Source organism: Lutra lutra, chromosome 7 (genome assembly GCF_902655055.1).
Source record: "Lutra lutra chromosome 7, mLutLut1.2, whole genome shotgun sequence".
NCBI classification, from domain to species: Eukaryota; Metazoa; Chordata; class Mammalia; order Carnivora; family Mustelidae; genus Lutra; species Lutra lutra.
The window spans coordinates 136,743,204-136,760,257 of NC_062284.1; the positions used below are offsets into that span (position 1 = coordinate 136,743,204).

The following is a 17,054-nucleotide window of genomic DNA, read 5'->3' on the forward strand; positions in this document are numbered from 1 at the left end:
TTATTCTTGAAGAAGGCTTCATGGATGGTGTGGCTCTGAAGGATTAAAGGGATTTGATTTTTCAAGGAGAAAACTGTGGGACCAATGAAGTAAACAAGTTCTGTTTGTGTGTGTGTGTGTTTAAAGATTTTATTTATTTATTTGACAGACAGAGATCACAAGCAGGCAGACAGGCAGGCAGAGAGAGAGGAGGAAGCAGGCTCCCCGCTGAGCAGAGAGCCCGATGTGGGGCTTGATCCCAGGACCCTGGGATCATGACCTGAGCCGAAGGCAGAGGCTTAACCCACTGAGCCACCCAGGCGCCCCTGTGTGTGTTTTTTAAAAAACACATTTAGGTTAATATTTCATCTGTTCACTGCAGTATTCCTTACAGAAGTAGTAGTCATCAAATAACCAGTCATCAAAAAGTGAAAAAAAAAAAAGTGAAATAGTGACAGGATTAATATTTTACGCTATATCATACAATTAAATATTATTAAGCTAGTAAAAGTAATTAAAGAGCAGCAGGGCCCAGTGGAAACACCTGGCTTATAGCCAGTGAAACTATCTGGTCTACTACTTACTAGCTTTTTGCCTTTGGTTAAGTCGATTACTCTTGAGTTTGGTTTATTCAGCTGTAAATGGCAATGATAAAACCTACTCCAAAGGTTATTGTGAAGATTAAAAATAATGTGTATGGAACATCTGATGAATAGCAGACATTCAGTAAACACTGTTCATTATTATTCATATGTATGTGACTGGTATATAAAGAGAAAGAGTCTTTCTGAAGGAAAGTTCCTCTGTTCCTATCAACAACTTTTTAAATTATTTATTTATTTTTAAAAAGATTTTATTTACTTATTTGAGAGAGAGTGAAAGTAAGAGAGATCACAGAGGGAGAGGGAAAAGCAGACTCACCTCTGAGGGGAGAGCCTGATGCGGGGTTTGATTCCAGGACCCTGGGATCATGACCTGAGCCGAAGGCAGACACTTTGAACCAACTGAGCCACCCACTTAAGCTCCCCTTAACAGCTTTTTTTTTTTTTAATTTATTTGAGAGAGAGAGCGTGAGCGGGAGGGACAGAGGGAGAGAGAATCTCAAGCAGACTGTGCCGCTGACCATGAAGACTGATACAGGGCTCCATCTTACCACCCTGAGATGAGGACCTGAGTTGAAACCAAGAGTTGGGTGCTTAACTGACTGTGCCACCCAGGCAGCCCCTATCAAATGCTTAGAACTGAGTATTTCTTGTTTGACTCAGCATCTCTGTGACTGAAAATGTATTCTGAGGAAATAGCTAAAGATGTGTGCACATGTTTGAAAGGATATTCTGTGCAACATTGACTAGAAGATTGAAAAATAACCCCAAATCTCAGATGATTGGTGAAAAAATTTACAATTTACTTACATAGATAAAATGTATGTCCATTAAAATGAAGTTGCAGAAATGTATTCTGATATGGGAAGCAAGGAAAGCAGATTCTGGAACTATAGGCAGTCTAATCCCAATTTTGTAAATGTATATTTTTGCAGAGAAAATTTCGTAGAAGGATAAAACACAAAAATGTAGCTATAGTTCTCTCTGAGTAGTGGGTCTTTAGATAATTTTAATTTTTTTTCATTGGACTTACCTAAATTTTTTACCTTTATATGATAATAAGCAAAGACTGATACAAATTTAAAAATAGGAATGGATTGTTATTAAAAATAGTGACATAGGAAAATGATTGAGATTTAAAGAAAAAATGATTTAAAACTAATATATGATCCCAGTTTTGTTAAGTAAAACATCATCCAAATGGCTGTTAAAAATTGTGCTAACTACTGTGGAAGAGAAAAGAATAGGGTGTTATGATAAAGCAAAATGAAGGTGGAGGAAAGAAAATCCGTTTAGACAGAGAAGACAGCAAAGACATCCATAAGGAAGTGATATTTTAAGTCAGCCTTGGAGTAGCCGTAGGAGTTAGCCAGATAAACGTGGAAGGAAAAACATTCTAGGAAGAGTGACAAGCATTATAGAGGTTTTTAGGCCAAAAAGTGGCTTTGACCAGTTCAGAAAACTGAAGCAAGAACCAACGTATCTGGCTTTAAAAGTATGACGTGAACTTGAAAAGTAGACAGGGACCTTGTATAATAGGGTAAGGATTTTGGATTTTGTTCTGATGGTCATGGGCAGCCACTGAAGGATTTGCATGAAATAGTTTATATTTTGAAAAGATCTCTTGGACTGCTCTGAGGAGGAAGAACTGGAAAGAGGCAAGAGAGAACCAGGGAGATGAGTAAGGAGGCTTTCACAATTGATTGGGAGATGATGGTGCCCAGTTACGATAGTGAAGATAAAGAACAGAAGAGCAATTGGAGGTACATTCCGGTGATAGCATTGACAGGACTTAGTGACAGGTTGGATTGAGGGTGTGAGGGAGAGGGAACAGGAGCTGTTAGGGATGATTTTTAGAATACCTTGTTGGGGTGACTTGGTATATTGCATAGATGGTGGAGTAGGTTTTTTGAGGGGTAAGGGATGAGATAAGTGTTCAGCATGGAGCACGTTTACCTTGCAATATCTAAGACTACTAAGGAGAGATGTTGAATAGATGAAGTCTGTTACCCAGAAGAGCTACAGGTCTGGGACAGCTACAGGTCTGGGACAGAGCTACAGGTCTGGGACAGAGCTGTTGGCACTGATCATGCTGTAGGCACTATGGATGGATGGGATTGGCGGTGGAGAGAATCTGGAGTGAGTGGAACAAAGAGTCTAGGGCTGAGCCCTGAGGAAATCTGACATGAAACATCAAGCAATGGGGAAAGTGGCAGAGTTCCCTCAGAGGATGTAATGGAGCAGTGAGGGGGAAGGCTGGGAGAATGTGAAGTCGCTGCAAAGCCAGTGGGAGTGAGTGTCAAGGAGGAAGGGATTGGCTGTATGGAATGTGCTGAAAGGTCTGCTAAAATGATGACTAGAAAGTGTCCATTGGATCTGGCAACGTGGAGGCTCCGTATGATGGTGGGAGAAGGGGATACAGTGCAGTGGTGCAGGTGCATGACCGACTGGAGTGAATAGAAGAATTGGAAGTGATGGAGAGATGAGAGAGTGTACACAATTTATAATCTTGGCTCTGAAGGGAGAGGCCAGTGATGGATGGGAATGTCAAGTCAGGGAGAGGTTTTTTGTTTCTTTTTAACAAGGGACATTCTAGAGTTTATTTGAATGCTAATGGAAATGACTTAGTAGGAGGGGAACACTAGTGGTCCTATTGATGATGTTTGATTGGAAAAGGAAAGAAGGAGATGTGGGTAGGCTTCGCTGTCTGCTCTGTGTTGAGTAGGTACTAGGTACTATGCTAAGTGGTTGGCACAGGGACTTAAAATTCACAGTAGCTCCATGAGGTTGGTATGATTATCCCTATTTTACAGATGAGGAAATGGGGGGTGAGTAGAGGTAGAGTCAAAGTCTTGATCCAGAACTGTTGGATTTCAGAGCTTGGACTCTTAGCTCTGACTTACACTCTTGGAGGATTTCCTCTGTGGTGGTGTATTAGTCAGTTTGCTAGGCTGCCATCACAAACTAGGTGGCATAAACAACAAGAATTAATTTTCTCGCTGTTCTGGATGCCAGAAGTCCAAGATCAAGGTGTCAGCAGGTTTAGTTTCTCCTGAGGCCTGTCTCCTTGGGCTGCAGATGGCCGCCTTCCTCCTGTCCTCACATGGCCTTTTCTCTGTGCACATGTATCCCTGGTGTCTGTCTTATATTCTAATGTCCTCTTCTTAGAAGGGCACCAGGCAGACTGGATTAGAGCCTACTCTAAGGGTCATAATTTTGAATTAATCACCACTTTAAGGCCTTATCTCCAAATACAGTTACATTTTGACATTAAGCCTTCAATATATGATTTTGGGGGTGGAGGGTACCATGCAGTCCGTAACAGATGGCGTCTGCTTTCTTAAAAGTATAAGGAAAAGAGTGGGTGTGGGGGAGTTTTGGAAAACACGGAGAGGGATGAAACAGTGATTGAAGAAGGTAGAAGAAGGAGCTTATTGGAGAAATGTAGTCTGAGGGTCAGTTGAGTTTGGAGGTCGTTTCCGTATATCTCAACTATCTGAGTTTCTGCAGCAATATTCATGCAGCAATACACGGTTGAGTAAAGAGTAAGACCTCTGTGCTGCAGTGAGGCTGCTGGTGGCTCACATGGGTTTAGCAACCAGCCAAACGACCTTTTTATTTTTATTTTTTTGGTGCACAAAGTTGAAAGGTTAATGTGTTTTAGTCACCTCCCCAGCACAATTACAAAGCACTGTATGTCAGGGGTCTTTCTGGATGTTCTCCAATAGTTGAAAACATGTAAGTTAAATGAATCTACCACCGCTAAGATTTTGTTGCATTCGCCAATGTAAAAATTAGTGTGACCATTTTTCCAACCAGTTCTAGAAGTTGTCCTTCATGATTACTCACCACTATCTTTGTTCTTCTTTCTCTCCCCTTCTTTCTTTCTGCCCCATTTCCATCTTCACTCATCGGTTATTTTTTTGGCCACCTCCTAGGCATCCAGCACTAGGAATAAAAAGAGGCAGCAATCTAGTGTGGGAGACAGACATATATATTACAGAACCAACACCCCCAAATGATAGGGGATATTATCAAAGTGATAATTCATTTGTTCACTTATCCTGTAAATGTATCAACTGCTTACCAAGTGGCAGGCAGTGTGTTAGGCTTGGGATAGAGACAGGAGTCAGACCCAGTTTCTACCTTCAAGAAACTTACAACCTGGCATAGAAAACAAACAGGTAAGTAAATAAAGACAGCGCAATGTGACATTTGTAAAATATTAAGAGGTCTCCAAGTAGGGAGGGGTTCTTTTCTTTGCTCTCCCTTGCATGTTTGGATACCTGTTGAAAGGAGCCACGGCTGCATTTTAACAAAAGGAACTTTAAAAAGAATATTCATTCATTCCACACACAGTTTTGAATGCTTGTCTTTGTTGTGTAGTGACAGTTTTGTAGCTCTTAAATTATGAGCAAGCGCTGAGTTTGGGATCTTTGGCTTTTCTCTTCACATGAGTTTATTGTCCACAACCTGCCCCATCAACACCTTTTTTTAGGTGGTGGAATGATTAATGGTATTCCTGAAATACTTGACCGAAACCTGCTGATTATTAAAGCTGGGAGAAGTCATAGTAACAAAGCTTTACTGTGATGGTGGTTGAGCAGAAGGCACATGCTGCTGAGTACAGATCTCAGAAACTATGTATTAATGTGGGGGGAGGGGTCCCTGTCACAGGATTTTAAAAAGGTGGTGAACACACTGAGATCAAAAACACCGAGAATGAAATGGGTTTTTGTAAATTATGTAGGAGCTTCAAGTATCGCTTCTTTTTACCTTATCTCAGGAAAAAAGTTATTTACAACCAAATACTTTTGGGGTTACTTGAGACAATGGATATAAACTTGTTGCTTTCTTCAGAGGTGATGTCTATACAGAGTAAAGGTATTCTGCAAAGCAGAATTATTTCCACTATTATGGAAATAGTACAGGTAGTAGGAGGGAGAAAAGGCAGATTTGATCAATGGTATATGTGGGATTTAGAATCAACAATTTACCTAAAAACAGCTGGGAATTGCTTTGATATCATGCAACGAACACCCACTATCTGCATATTGACTTCCTCTCAGAGTCGTGTTCTAGAGTATGTCACAGCGGAAAGAGCACAGGATGGGGGCCAGGGGTATAAGTTCTGATCTAGCTCTGCCATTGACTACTTAATTGCCTCATTTTCCCCATCTTTAAAATGAAATGGTTTTGGGAAAAGGTTCCTAAGGTCCCTCCAGTTGTGATATGTCATCATTCTGTGATTCTACGTCCCACGCCTGTCAAAAGCATTTTGACTTTTCTTAAGTTGCTTACACCAGCATTTCAGTTAGAATGCGTCCAGGAGCTTGTATCCGTGGGCTGTTGGGAACAGCAAGATCTTACTTCTCCAGGACTTGATATGTCTTCTGTTAACTGCTGACAGTGAGCCATACCACCTAAAAGGCTCCCTTGGTAGCCGTAAAGATTGAAAGGACAAATGGACAGTTTGAGAGCTCTGTGGAAGAGGAGACCTGAAAGACGGTGATCATCATGGCCCCTTGGGAATTGCAAAGAGGAATGACTAGAACTGGGCCATTCACTGCAGCCAGGTCAAAGGTCAGGTCAGGAATGTGGACAATGCTGGTGACTCCAGGTAGGTGTAGGAGGGTAAACAAACCCATTTAGTCCCTCCTGAATCTTGAAGATGTGAGCAGCCGTGCTCAGGAAAGCTATTAGGAAGTCTCCTAATTTATGAAAGTCCTTGGAAGAAAAATGTGACATTCATTTTTTATATTTTTATTACCACCCAGTTATTATATTCTTACTTAATACTCACCAAGTTACTCTCCTCGTAACATATTCTTGCTGTTCAAACATTCACTTAATACGTTACATGTCTTAACAATCATGGATTGAATTAAAAATCTGGTTTTGACTGATGCCATTGTGCAAGAGACTCCCTATATTTTAGGATTTTTGAAGTGTTGTTGAAAGACCTTTGAGTTTTCTCCTTCAGTTTTAGTTCAGCAATCTTAAATATAATTCTCTAGTGGCAGAGATTATATCTATTATTATTTTGCTAATAATAAGCTAACTGAGGGGTGATTATAAAATGATTTGGAATACTGCTTTTCTTAGTGATAAAAAAAACCAGATAATTTATGAATAGGATATTAAGCCAGATAACTAAAAAAAAAATTGTGTGCTGAATATAATGATAAAAAATTAAAGGTCTTTTAAATGGTTTCTAACATGGAATTCCAGTAAAAATTTAACATATTTTCCTTAAAATATTTATTAAATTCTGTACCTAATCATTAAAAAAAAAAACAACCCAAAAAACTGTGTACCTAATACATATTACAAGATGATTTTTCTTTCTTTTTTGTTTTGTTTTGTTTTGCTTTTATCTAGTTGCTTCCAAGATTCGGTACTTACAAGAATATCATAACCGGGTTCTTCACAACATTTATCCTGTACCTTCAGGGACAGATATTGCAAACACCCTGAAATACTTTTCTCAGACCTTGTTAAGGTAAGCTTTAAAATATCCTCTACTTTGAAAGAATTATTAGGTAGTACTGCTGAATTGATTGGGACCTAAGCTTTTATTGAACCGAAAGTTTTGAAGGGCCTTCTGTTTTCTTGTGCCCTGCCAGAAGAGTCTGGACTCAGGTTCTCTGGGGGTATGTAGCAGATCAGATCACAGACCTAAGTGGAAAAAAACAAATGGGTTGCATGGCTACAGCCTGCTTTCCCCCATTTTACATCTTCTCAAGAGATTTGTATAGTGGTAAAAGGTTCTATGTCTGGCACTAATGAAGAGTGCAGTGGAAAGGAGAATTTATGTTGCTAAAATTAAGAATAGGAGATGGTCTTCAACAAAAGCAGAATTAAGTAGCGTTTTAGGTTATCTATAGTATATCCTATTACTTGAAGTATGATCTGGGAATAACCATCTGCGTTCAGCATGTTTGACAATTGATGTGGACACTGGGGGGGACAAGGAGCGGGAAGCATTGGCCGGTTTGACTGTGACACAGAGACAGAAGGCACTTACCTCCTTTACAGTTCTCATTAGTAATAGGAAAAACAGGCAGATGGAGGGGAACCACTCAGGTGTTTGGGAAATCACAGCCACGAAGGGAGGGGAGCCCTTTCCTTTCCATTAAATTCTAAGGCTCAGTCTCTCCCTTAGTGACCATGATCTTTGTGCTACAGATCTGATTTTTGGAAACATGCAAAATGACTTGCTACTTTTTTTTTTAGCAACACTTTTGTGAGATTGGAATTAGGAACAGAACACCAGTGGGGAATGAGGGGCATGGCCCTGGTGTTGGAGGTCCCGGCGGTCAGGGCTCAGCCGTGGGCAGACTGAACGCTTTGCAGAAGAAGCTTCATGTGATCAAGTCAGCTACTGGTCTTCTCAGCCCTGCTCTTTGTTCTCGTTCTTTGGAATACCTGTCTTCTTTAGAACACTTAGTGCCCCTGTTCTCTTTTAAAGGGATTCTGTGTATCAAATTCATGGATTTCATACTTGCCAAGTCGAGGACCTTAGGGGCGATTTCCCTTCTTTTCACATTGCGGGGGAAGCATTTTTCAATTTTCATAGTGATAATCAGTTTAAGTTTATACACCAAGCATCTGAGTCTGCTCTTTTGAATTCTCCTTTTTGTCGTTGAGGTCAGAGTTCTCAACGGCAAGCACTTTCCTTTATCACAAATTCTGGGAGTTCACAAAGTGAGAGCTGTTTTTCAGTAGGAAGGAAAATCTGAATTCACTTTGCCAAGAAACTGACATTCCCCTTGGGACTTTAAAGCCTACTGCTTAAATCTCCGTCATTGTATCAGGAATTTTGGAAATTTGGGATACTGAAGTCATGTTTGCAAGACATGAAATTTCCATTTTCTTGAGCGATGGATCGTTAGGATATGATCATGGGTGATAACATTTAAATGGTAAAACTGGGATGGAGGTAATTTGTTCAAGTAGCTGTTGGAGGAGAGTCTATGCAATTGAGCGGAGTCCCTTTTCAGCGGGAGACCGTATCAGCAATGACTCCCACTGGTAATAGTAACAAAATGGCTGCCATTATCATAGCCATTATGTGTGATAATACCAGTAATTATAGGTGTCAAGCGCTTTACATGTCATCTCATGTAATCCCTTTTAATAATTCTATGAAACGAGTGTAGTCTTATACCCATTTTATAAACAGTGAAACTAAAGCATAGAGTGGTTTCATCAGCTTCTCACAGTGACACATCTAGTAAGTGTTGGAACCAGCATTGGACCCTGGTGGTCCTCATCCACAGCACACACTCTTAATAATTACATGACACTGCTTCTCCCAAGTACTACTGGTTAGCATGGTATGGAGACGCTTCTCTTCGTAAAAACTTGGGTTTAGCCTTTGGGAATACCAGCCTCCCTTCTGAGACCAAGGCCTAGTTTCGGCTGTCCTTGAGATTAAGGGAGGAAGGGAAGTGCTTCATGCAAAGACTTGCCAACTTTTTGGAAGTTAAATTGAGCTTTTCTTGAAGTGTCACATGGACAGCATTTCAATTCCCAGATGTTTTAGCTCTTTCTCTCACTTAGCAATTTGTTGTGGATAGCAGCAGGTCAGAGTGGAGTTGACAGCCTATAGGACATATTTACATGTAGTAAGAGGAAGAGTGAAAACCCAAGCAGGGTAACATGTCATTGGACTTTAGTACTTATAGGTTCAACTCTTGGGCTGAACCCAATGCAGTTTCATTCTTCTCTTTGCCTACCTCAGCATTAAAAACAACAACAACAACAACAATAATAAAGGAATAATTCAAAACTCTTTTGCTTCTTTTGCTTACTAGAAATACAGAACTTAAACTATTGTCCTGTATATTGGTCCAAGTTATGATAGACCACTTTCACTGGTGGTTTATATATCCATACCAATCATATCTATATTTCTTTAGTTTACTTATACTGTTAGTTCAAGACTAATGAGATGGCCTGGGTATTTGGTGTAGTAAGATTTTCTACTTACTAACAGATGGTTCCCTTTGCATTTTCGTTGATTTTTACATTCAGAAACACTTCTTGCTTTCAGAATCCAGATTCTTGGAATGAAACATGAAGAAAGAATTAGAGATGAATTCTCACAGAGTAACCCTCTGACTTCCTGTTTGGATATTCTCAAGGAAGTCAGAATTATTATTATTTCTTTTTTTTTTTTTAAAGACTTTATTTATTTATTTGACAGACAGAGATCACAAGTAGGCAGAGAGTCAGGCAGAGAGAGAGGGGGAAGCAGGCTCCCCACCTAGCAGAGAGCCTGATGTGGGGCTCTATCCTAGGACCCTGAGATCATGACCTGAGCCAAAGGCAGCAGCTTAATCCACTGACCCACCCAGGCACCCCAGAATTATTATTATTTCTATTAAAATCTGCAAAATTAAGTACTGGCTGCTTCATTTGAGTCAGGATTGCATTTTTAGAGTAATAGTCCTGTGGTTTTCATGCATGGCACATAACCCTTACTGATTTCAGTAGAGTTTTGTACATTTTCCCAAAGGCAGAGATTAGCCTAGGTGTTTAACTTCAGTTAATCTAATGCACAGGAGAGGAGAGATTGTGTTACCATAATTGACTGTATCAGCATTGAGTAGTCCACATATGCCCACTTAGCCCTTAATTAGACTCACAATAAAGTTCATGGGGTTCAGTTAGTAGAAGGTGAGTCCTGTGCATTTTTCATCTTACTAGCCCTTGAGCATAGAGCAGAGTTTGGTTCTTAGAAGAGGATCAGTAAATGTTTGTTGAACTGTGTTGACTTTGTCCAAGTTTTGTCCATTGCAGCAGTCTTCCTAGAACATTTACTTTATCTAATGGTGACCTGGGGTACCAGGTAAAATTCTGTCTGAGTGCTGAGTTGTACTCATTTTCATTTAGCAGGGACCTAAGTATGGGAACAGATACGCACTTTACACAGAACTTCAGAGTTTAGTTTTTTGTTTGCTTTTAGTATTAGAAGGACCTATGAAGATCATCTACTTTAATTCCCCTTAACTAGAGGGGAGTCCGTCCATTGTACACTGGAAGCATTCTGGGGCCATATTTAAAATCTAAGGTCTTCTTTAAGAATCTTTTCCCCTACCTCACAGAATATTTAAAGGTTTGTAGTCTTCCTAGGTCTTTTGGAATTCCTTCCCCCAGATCTTCTGCTGGTGCCATTCAAGGTGCTAGCACATGAAGTCTTTTTTAAAAATCATTAAGTCTGAGGAAAGCTACTTGTCGCTAACTCTTTAGAAAATGTTTGATACATTTTGAAAAGGGATTCTAGTCTCAGTTCAAAAATCTTAATTGAATTGTAATTTTTAATTACTTAGGAAGAAAACATAGACCTTCTAATTATTGATTTGAGGTCTACAGAGTAGCTTTAGAGCATAGCTTGGTCAAATAAATTTTGTTTAGTGTAGAGAGATTCAATCCAAATGTCAAAATTCGTAATCTTATAGAAAGTTTATTTTATGTATTAATTTTCTGTGCTATAATACCTCAGGACAACTTCTCATCTTTCTCTGTACCCACAGGGGTTTTCTTCTCTTGGTTCCTCTTGATGTTGGAAGTAAATATTTGATAAAGAGGATCTCAGGAGGGAAAAGGAAAGGTGAAAAGTTGGTTGCTGGGTCAAACTCTTCTGAGCAGGGCATTCTTCATATTCTTTTTGGTTGGGTGTACAGACCTCTGGGGAGTAATTTTAGATGGGGTAGATGATTTTATCATTCCCAAGTTAGACAGTTTGGTTGGGGAAATAAGTTTTTTTTTCTGAATAAACTTCACAAAACATCATAAAATCACAATGCATTGTACATTGATTCATGAGCCCTTCTTTAGTTTTTCCACAAATGAAAACATTCCCTTACATTGAAACATGAATGGTGATTTAAAACTGGTTTCATGGATAACTCATCTTCAGCCATTTTTTTCTCAACTTCACCTACTTATTAAATCTAGAGGCAGTGAGAGAGAAGTTTTACTGTTTCAATGCTGACATTCTCCCTCCCTGCATGTATGAACTTGTTGCTGCTGTCATTTGGGAACCCTATGTATACAGGAAGGGAAAAATACCAAAACAGAGTCTCCAAAGTTGATTTGACTAGTGTCTGTTAAATTATATCAAACTTTGGAACAATACTAAAATATACTTGAAAAAAAATAATGTACTATATTTCCCCCACCAAGGAAAAGTCTGATGACAGAACTGTGCTTAATTTAAAGGACAACATTAATATATGATATATAGCTGATTTTATTCTTTAAGGCAAAATGTTGTTTTTCTATATCACTTCTATAAGATCCGCATCTTGTAATTTTGAAATGATGCTGGTAGTAGGCTAACTTAGGGCTAAAATTTGGGAAATAATATTTCTGACTTAACATCTCTTGTGATTCTAAAGGAATTTTCAGTGGGATAGAATTCTATTAAAACAGATTTTTGGTGACTGGGCTTAGCAAGAATATAACATTTAAAGGTGGTACTTTTAGGAGTAATCAAGTTATATGAGGAAAGTATCAAGTTTGATGGAAAATCTGATGGTACTGGAATGTTGATATTATCCCATTGTAAAGTGTAAGCTTACTTTAAGTTAAATACATCACACACCAAAAAAGGTAAATTTAATCCCGTTAAAAGTAAAAAAAAAAAATTACACTAAATTTTAAGGTATTTCTTGCTAAGAAGTATTACATAACTATTCTGAAATTATTTTTATTATTATTAATTGTTTTTCCCTGGACATTGGGTAACAGAAGACAAAGGAAATCGAGGTAAATTAGGCACATGGAAAATAAAAAGCATGTAGTCATTTTTCTTACATTGTAACATATTTTGCACTAAGAGTAAATAGAAATAAATGTAAACTTGAAATAGCAAGCATGTCTGACACTAACCAATTCTTGACACCACTGTAAAAATGGTAAATGTAGTATCATTAATTAAGAACTTAGTAATGTTTGATGCATATAGAGTTAAGTGTAAAACAAGGTTATTTTTATGTAATGAAACATTTATAAATTGTTATCCATTTTGAATAACATATAAGTGTACTATATAAAAACATTTTGTAAGTGCAGCAGATACTATCATTATAATGTATAGCGATTGTCTTTAATGATAAATAGTATAACCTAACTTAAAAACACTAAACATCTGGCCAAAGCAGTCATGTCTTCTGTTTTTAAATTAACAACTCTTCTGCTTTATTGCTTTGACTAAAACATTTTCGTTTAAAAAGGAAGGCTAAAAGAAAGCCAGTTTATTTCCAGAGTTTATTTTTATTCCCATTAAACTTCTTTTAACTCTCTAAATTATCTTTCCTTTAGTGTTTAGTGAGTTTTGTTGAATAATAACGTAAGTAGCAGCAGTAACACATGAGATCTTATTGTATGATGTGCAGCTTTATGACAGATACTGCTTGCCTAGTCTTTAGAATTTTGAAGGTAACTGTTTAATAAGCCACTCTTTGTATTCGTAGAATAAAATGTTTCCTCCCCAACATGCAAAATTAAAAAAAACACACACATAAATAACCATTATCATTAGTTCACAAACATATGCTGCAGACCATCTACTATATATTATTTTATAGCTTTTCCAATGTAGTTTAGCTAACATTTTAGAAATATGTATTATTTCTAAATTCATATGCCTGTTTAAACTTCATTATCTCAAATGATACTGATAGAATGTCATGAAACAGTATCATAATATACATATAGACATTATTTTGATGCAATAAACATGTGATTTTTAAGACCTTCTTAATAAACACACATGTTTATTCTTTGCTAAAACATGTTTCTGCAAGTGCCATACCTATATTTTGCAGGTTTTTACTTACGTGATTAAGACAGTCTTGCTGAAAACTTCCTTTGCTTTGAAAGCTCATTTCCATTAGTAATAGAAGCCCTGACTCATTAGGCAAAGCCATTGGTTTTCCTTCGAGGAAACCTCTCCTTCACCAGCTTGACAAACTGTAAAACATGGGTTTGGCACTGAAACATGCATTTTTATATTTTTGCTCCTTACTAACCAGATAACACATGAGATGCAATGCAACTTCCACAAACGAACCCTCGAGCTATTGGTTACCTCTCTGAGCACGAAGCTGTGCGACCCAGACTCGATTTGCACACACGGCTGGTGGAGCCATTGCATCTTATGTGGGATGTATCTGGAGTTTTATTATTTGTTTTAGAGTGTCATTTCAATGTAATGTGCTGTTCTTTGTGTCTTTGTTGTCTCTTTTTTTTCCTTGTCCCCCCAACAGCATTTTGTCCCGCACAGGGAAGAAGGAAAACCAAGATGCCTCCAATTTGACAGTGCCCATGACCATGTGTCTTTTTCCTGTGCCATTCCCACTCACCCCATCTCTAAGACCGCAGGTCAGTTCCATCAACCCTACTGTTACTCGCTCCCTCCTTTACAGCGTCCTGCGAGAGGCCCCCTCTGAACGCGGCCTGCAGAGTCGTGATGCTCACTTGTCAGACTACCCTTCTTTGGACTATCAAGGCCTCTACGTGACTTTGGTGACTCTCCTGGATCTAGTTCCTTTACTACAGCATGGCCAACATGGTGAGCATTTAATCAGAACCTTTGAGAATGTCCATGTATGTTTATGGGTGCTGGAGACTTGTTATTGGAATAAATTGCTTGAAAGGTCTTTGTGTGGCTAAAGCCTTTCTTACACAGAAACTTAATTATGGTGTTTCCCATCCTGCCTTTTTTTTTTCCCCCTCTTTTATGGCCAGAGGGATGTTACCCAGGTGGGCCTACATTTAGGGGAAATAGGCTGGAAAGAGGATTCAGGTTCTAATGGAAATTTATCTCTTTTGATCTGCTTGTCATGGAGATTCTTGTTGAAATTATGGCTAAGATTTAAAACTTGACCCCCCCCCAATAAAATGTAAGGAGAGCAGATCAAATCCACCTACTAATTCTGTGATTTTTGGGGGGCAAATCACAGAATCTCCCTGAGACTTATTTTTCCTGTTTTTTTTTTTTTTTTTTTAAACCTGGGAGTTTCAATAAGGAGAAATCTCTAAGAACACTTCTAAATTTTGTTAGCCATCAATACTTATAAAATGTTGGCCCTTGGTAGAGTGTATAGTGATGCTCTAAGCTATATATGGTACCTACTATACAGTATGAGTGGTGCTCCTATGAAAAGCATGCTTCTTTTCTTAATGCTTTCTCTTTCTACAGTGTGTTTTAGCCAATGTCATTATGTTGCTTGCTTACCAGATTCTTCTAACCCATAAAAAGGAGTACAATAATATCATAATGTTTCTGGCTTAACTATTCAGTATTATATTTTTGAGAATCACATGGAAAACCCATGCAATAAGAGAAGGGATTTTTGCAGAGAATGAACGTTTAAAACATCACTTGTTCTAACTTTAAAGCGCTGATAATTGTGTCTCTGGAAATACGATAACCAAAGATTCACTGCATAGAAAAATTGGAATTTGGGAAGTGGGTGGATTGTGGTGGTGATTTTACCTTTGAATTGTGGCTAACTCTCCTAAGAGAATGCTTAATGTTTTATTTAGTAAGATGTGTTCCTCATGAAAAAATTTTTAAAAAATATACTTTTATAAAAATGATGACATAATGCTACTCAATTTGTTTCTTCTTATATTTACAGTTCTATCTTATAGTGAATATTTAAAAATGTACAAATTTGTAAATTTGCTTGTTGTATCATTTTGTAGCTGTTTAAGCCTCGTCACTTTCACTGGGATCCCATCCCCTCTCAGAGCTTAAAGGAGACGACTCTTTGAACATAAGACTGGCAGAGCCTACCATGGTGGTTGTGGGTCTGTCAGTACCTTACCTTTGGGACAACCAGTCCTGTGAGGTCACTCTAGACCTGCCTGGTCCTGGGGTGGGCCACTGTGTGAGAGCCCCTGGATTAAGATAAAAGCATTCAGTTTGGTAACTCACACAACCCATTTAACTGCAATTAATATGTTAAGTTATGACAATTTCAGGAGGCATGATTTATATATTTGCTTTTATATACAGAACCGTGTTGCGACTTTACTCTTCACTATTATCTATGTACTGTGTTCTTGTTCTGCATAACAGAGCTTAAAGGAGAGGAAAAAACTCACTAGACTATCCCTTAGAGGTTAAAAAGCAGATGAGCAGGGTTTCTCCACCATGTCAGAATCCCCGAGGGAGCTTGAAAATGGAATTAATTCTGGGTCCCGAACCGGGATTTAGGACTGAGAATTGCTGAGGGGTGTGTCCTGAGGATGGAGATTTTTGATGAGCTCTCTGGGTGATTCCTTTGTATTCTGAGTTTGAGAACCACTGCCCCAGGGATGGAGGCTGTGTCCTCATGGGGGACAGTGCTGCACACTGTCGAGGGCTGCATTCTTGTCACAGTTCAGGTACCACCTATCAGGTGATCTTGGGCAATCACGTTCTTTCTCTGGGCCTTGGTTTCCTCGTTTGAAAGATATTCTAGCTCCCAGGCCCCTTTCCGCACCAGTGTTCTGTAACGAGACTACAGTGTAGTTGGGTGTCTTTGATGCATAGCCTCAGTTAGTTCTTAGTAAAACACCTGTGAATCTTACGTCTCATCAACTTGAGCCCAAGCTTGAGTGACCCTTGCTCGCCAGGGTGCCCTGTGGCCTCGTCCTCTGTGTTGTCAGTCGATGTGACTATTGAGATGGCATATTAATTCTAATCAGAAATAACATCAGACATCGGAATTGCATGAAGAAGGTAAAGAAGCTGCAAAACCAACAAATCTAATAGTTTTCTTTTAGAATGGATAGCAAGTTGATCAAAGTCTTCATTGTCAAGTCTTGACTGGTAACCCATCTATTGGGAGGTCCAGAACTATCAAAAGATATATTTAGTATAATAAGATTTGTTATAGATGCATTGTAAAGCTAACTAGTTATGGGGTTTTTTTTCTTTCTTTCTTTTTTTTTTTTTTTGGTGAATGTCCTCTATTTTTACTCCTTGTGCAGGTAATAATAGTAACATTATTCGTATTAATAAAAATGACTAATACTTGTGGAGCACACATTATGTGCTGTGTTAAGAATATGTTAATCTCATTTAAGCCTTGTTAACAGTCCTTCTAGAAGAGAGGTATGTACTCTTCCTATCCCCATTTAAGTGTTGGTGGAAAGATTATCATTAGGTGGCACGTCCTTCCCTGATAATTCATAATGAGATGCACAGGGGAACGGAGAGTCATTTACAGCTTCCTTTAGGCTGCTGTGCTGGAAGGCACATGTTCCCTCATTGCCCAAGACTCCGGATGTAGGAAGAGTGTGCTTTGGTTGATGGAGCAGAGATAACCTGGTTTCGTTTCCAGTCCTTCCCTTGACTTCTCTAAAACTTCCAGTGGGAAAATAATTTAATGGCTTTGTGCCATAGTTATCATGTATAAAATGTAATGGAGATGAGATTGCTAGAGGATATTTCAGGGTTCATGATCA

The 17,054-nt window shown here is 38.6% G+C and overlaps 1 protein-coding gene across 2 annotated transcripts in view; it reads left to right on the plus strand.

Moving 5' to 3' along the window:
- Positions 1–17,054, plus strand: part of UNC79 (unc-79 homolog, NALCN channel complex subunit) — a 247,835-nt gene that overhangs the window by 29,350 nt on the left and 201,431 nt on the right. For both annotated transcript variants that reach the window (XM_047738927.1, XM_047738926.1), the window contains exons 2-3: positions 6,963–7,083; positions 13,862–14,166. In XM_047738927.1, the coding sequence (XP_047594883.1) occupies positions 13,920–14,166 (247 nt within the window). In that variant the 5' untranslated portion in view covers positions 6,963–7,083; positions 13,862–13,919. The remainder of the gene's footprint in view (positions 1–6,962; positions 7,084–13,861; positions 14,167–17,054) is intronic.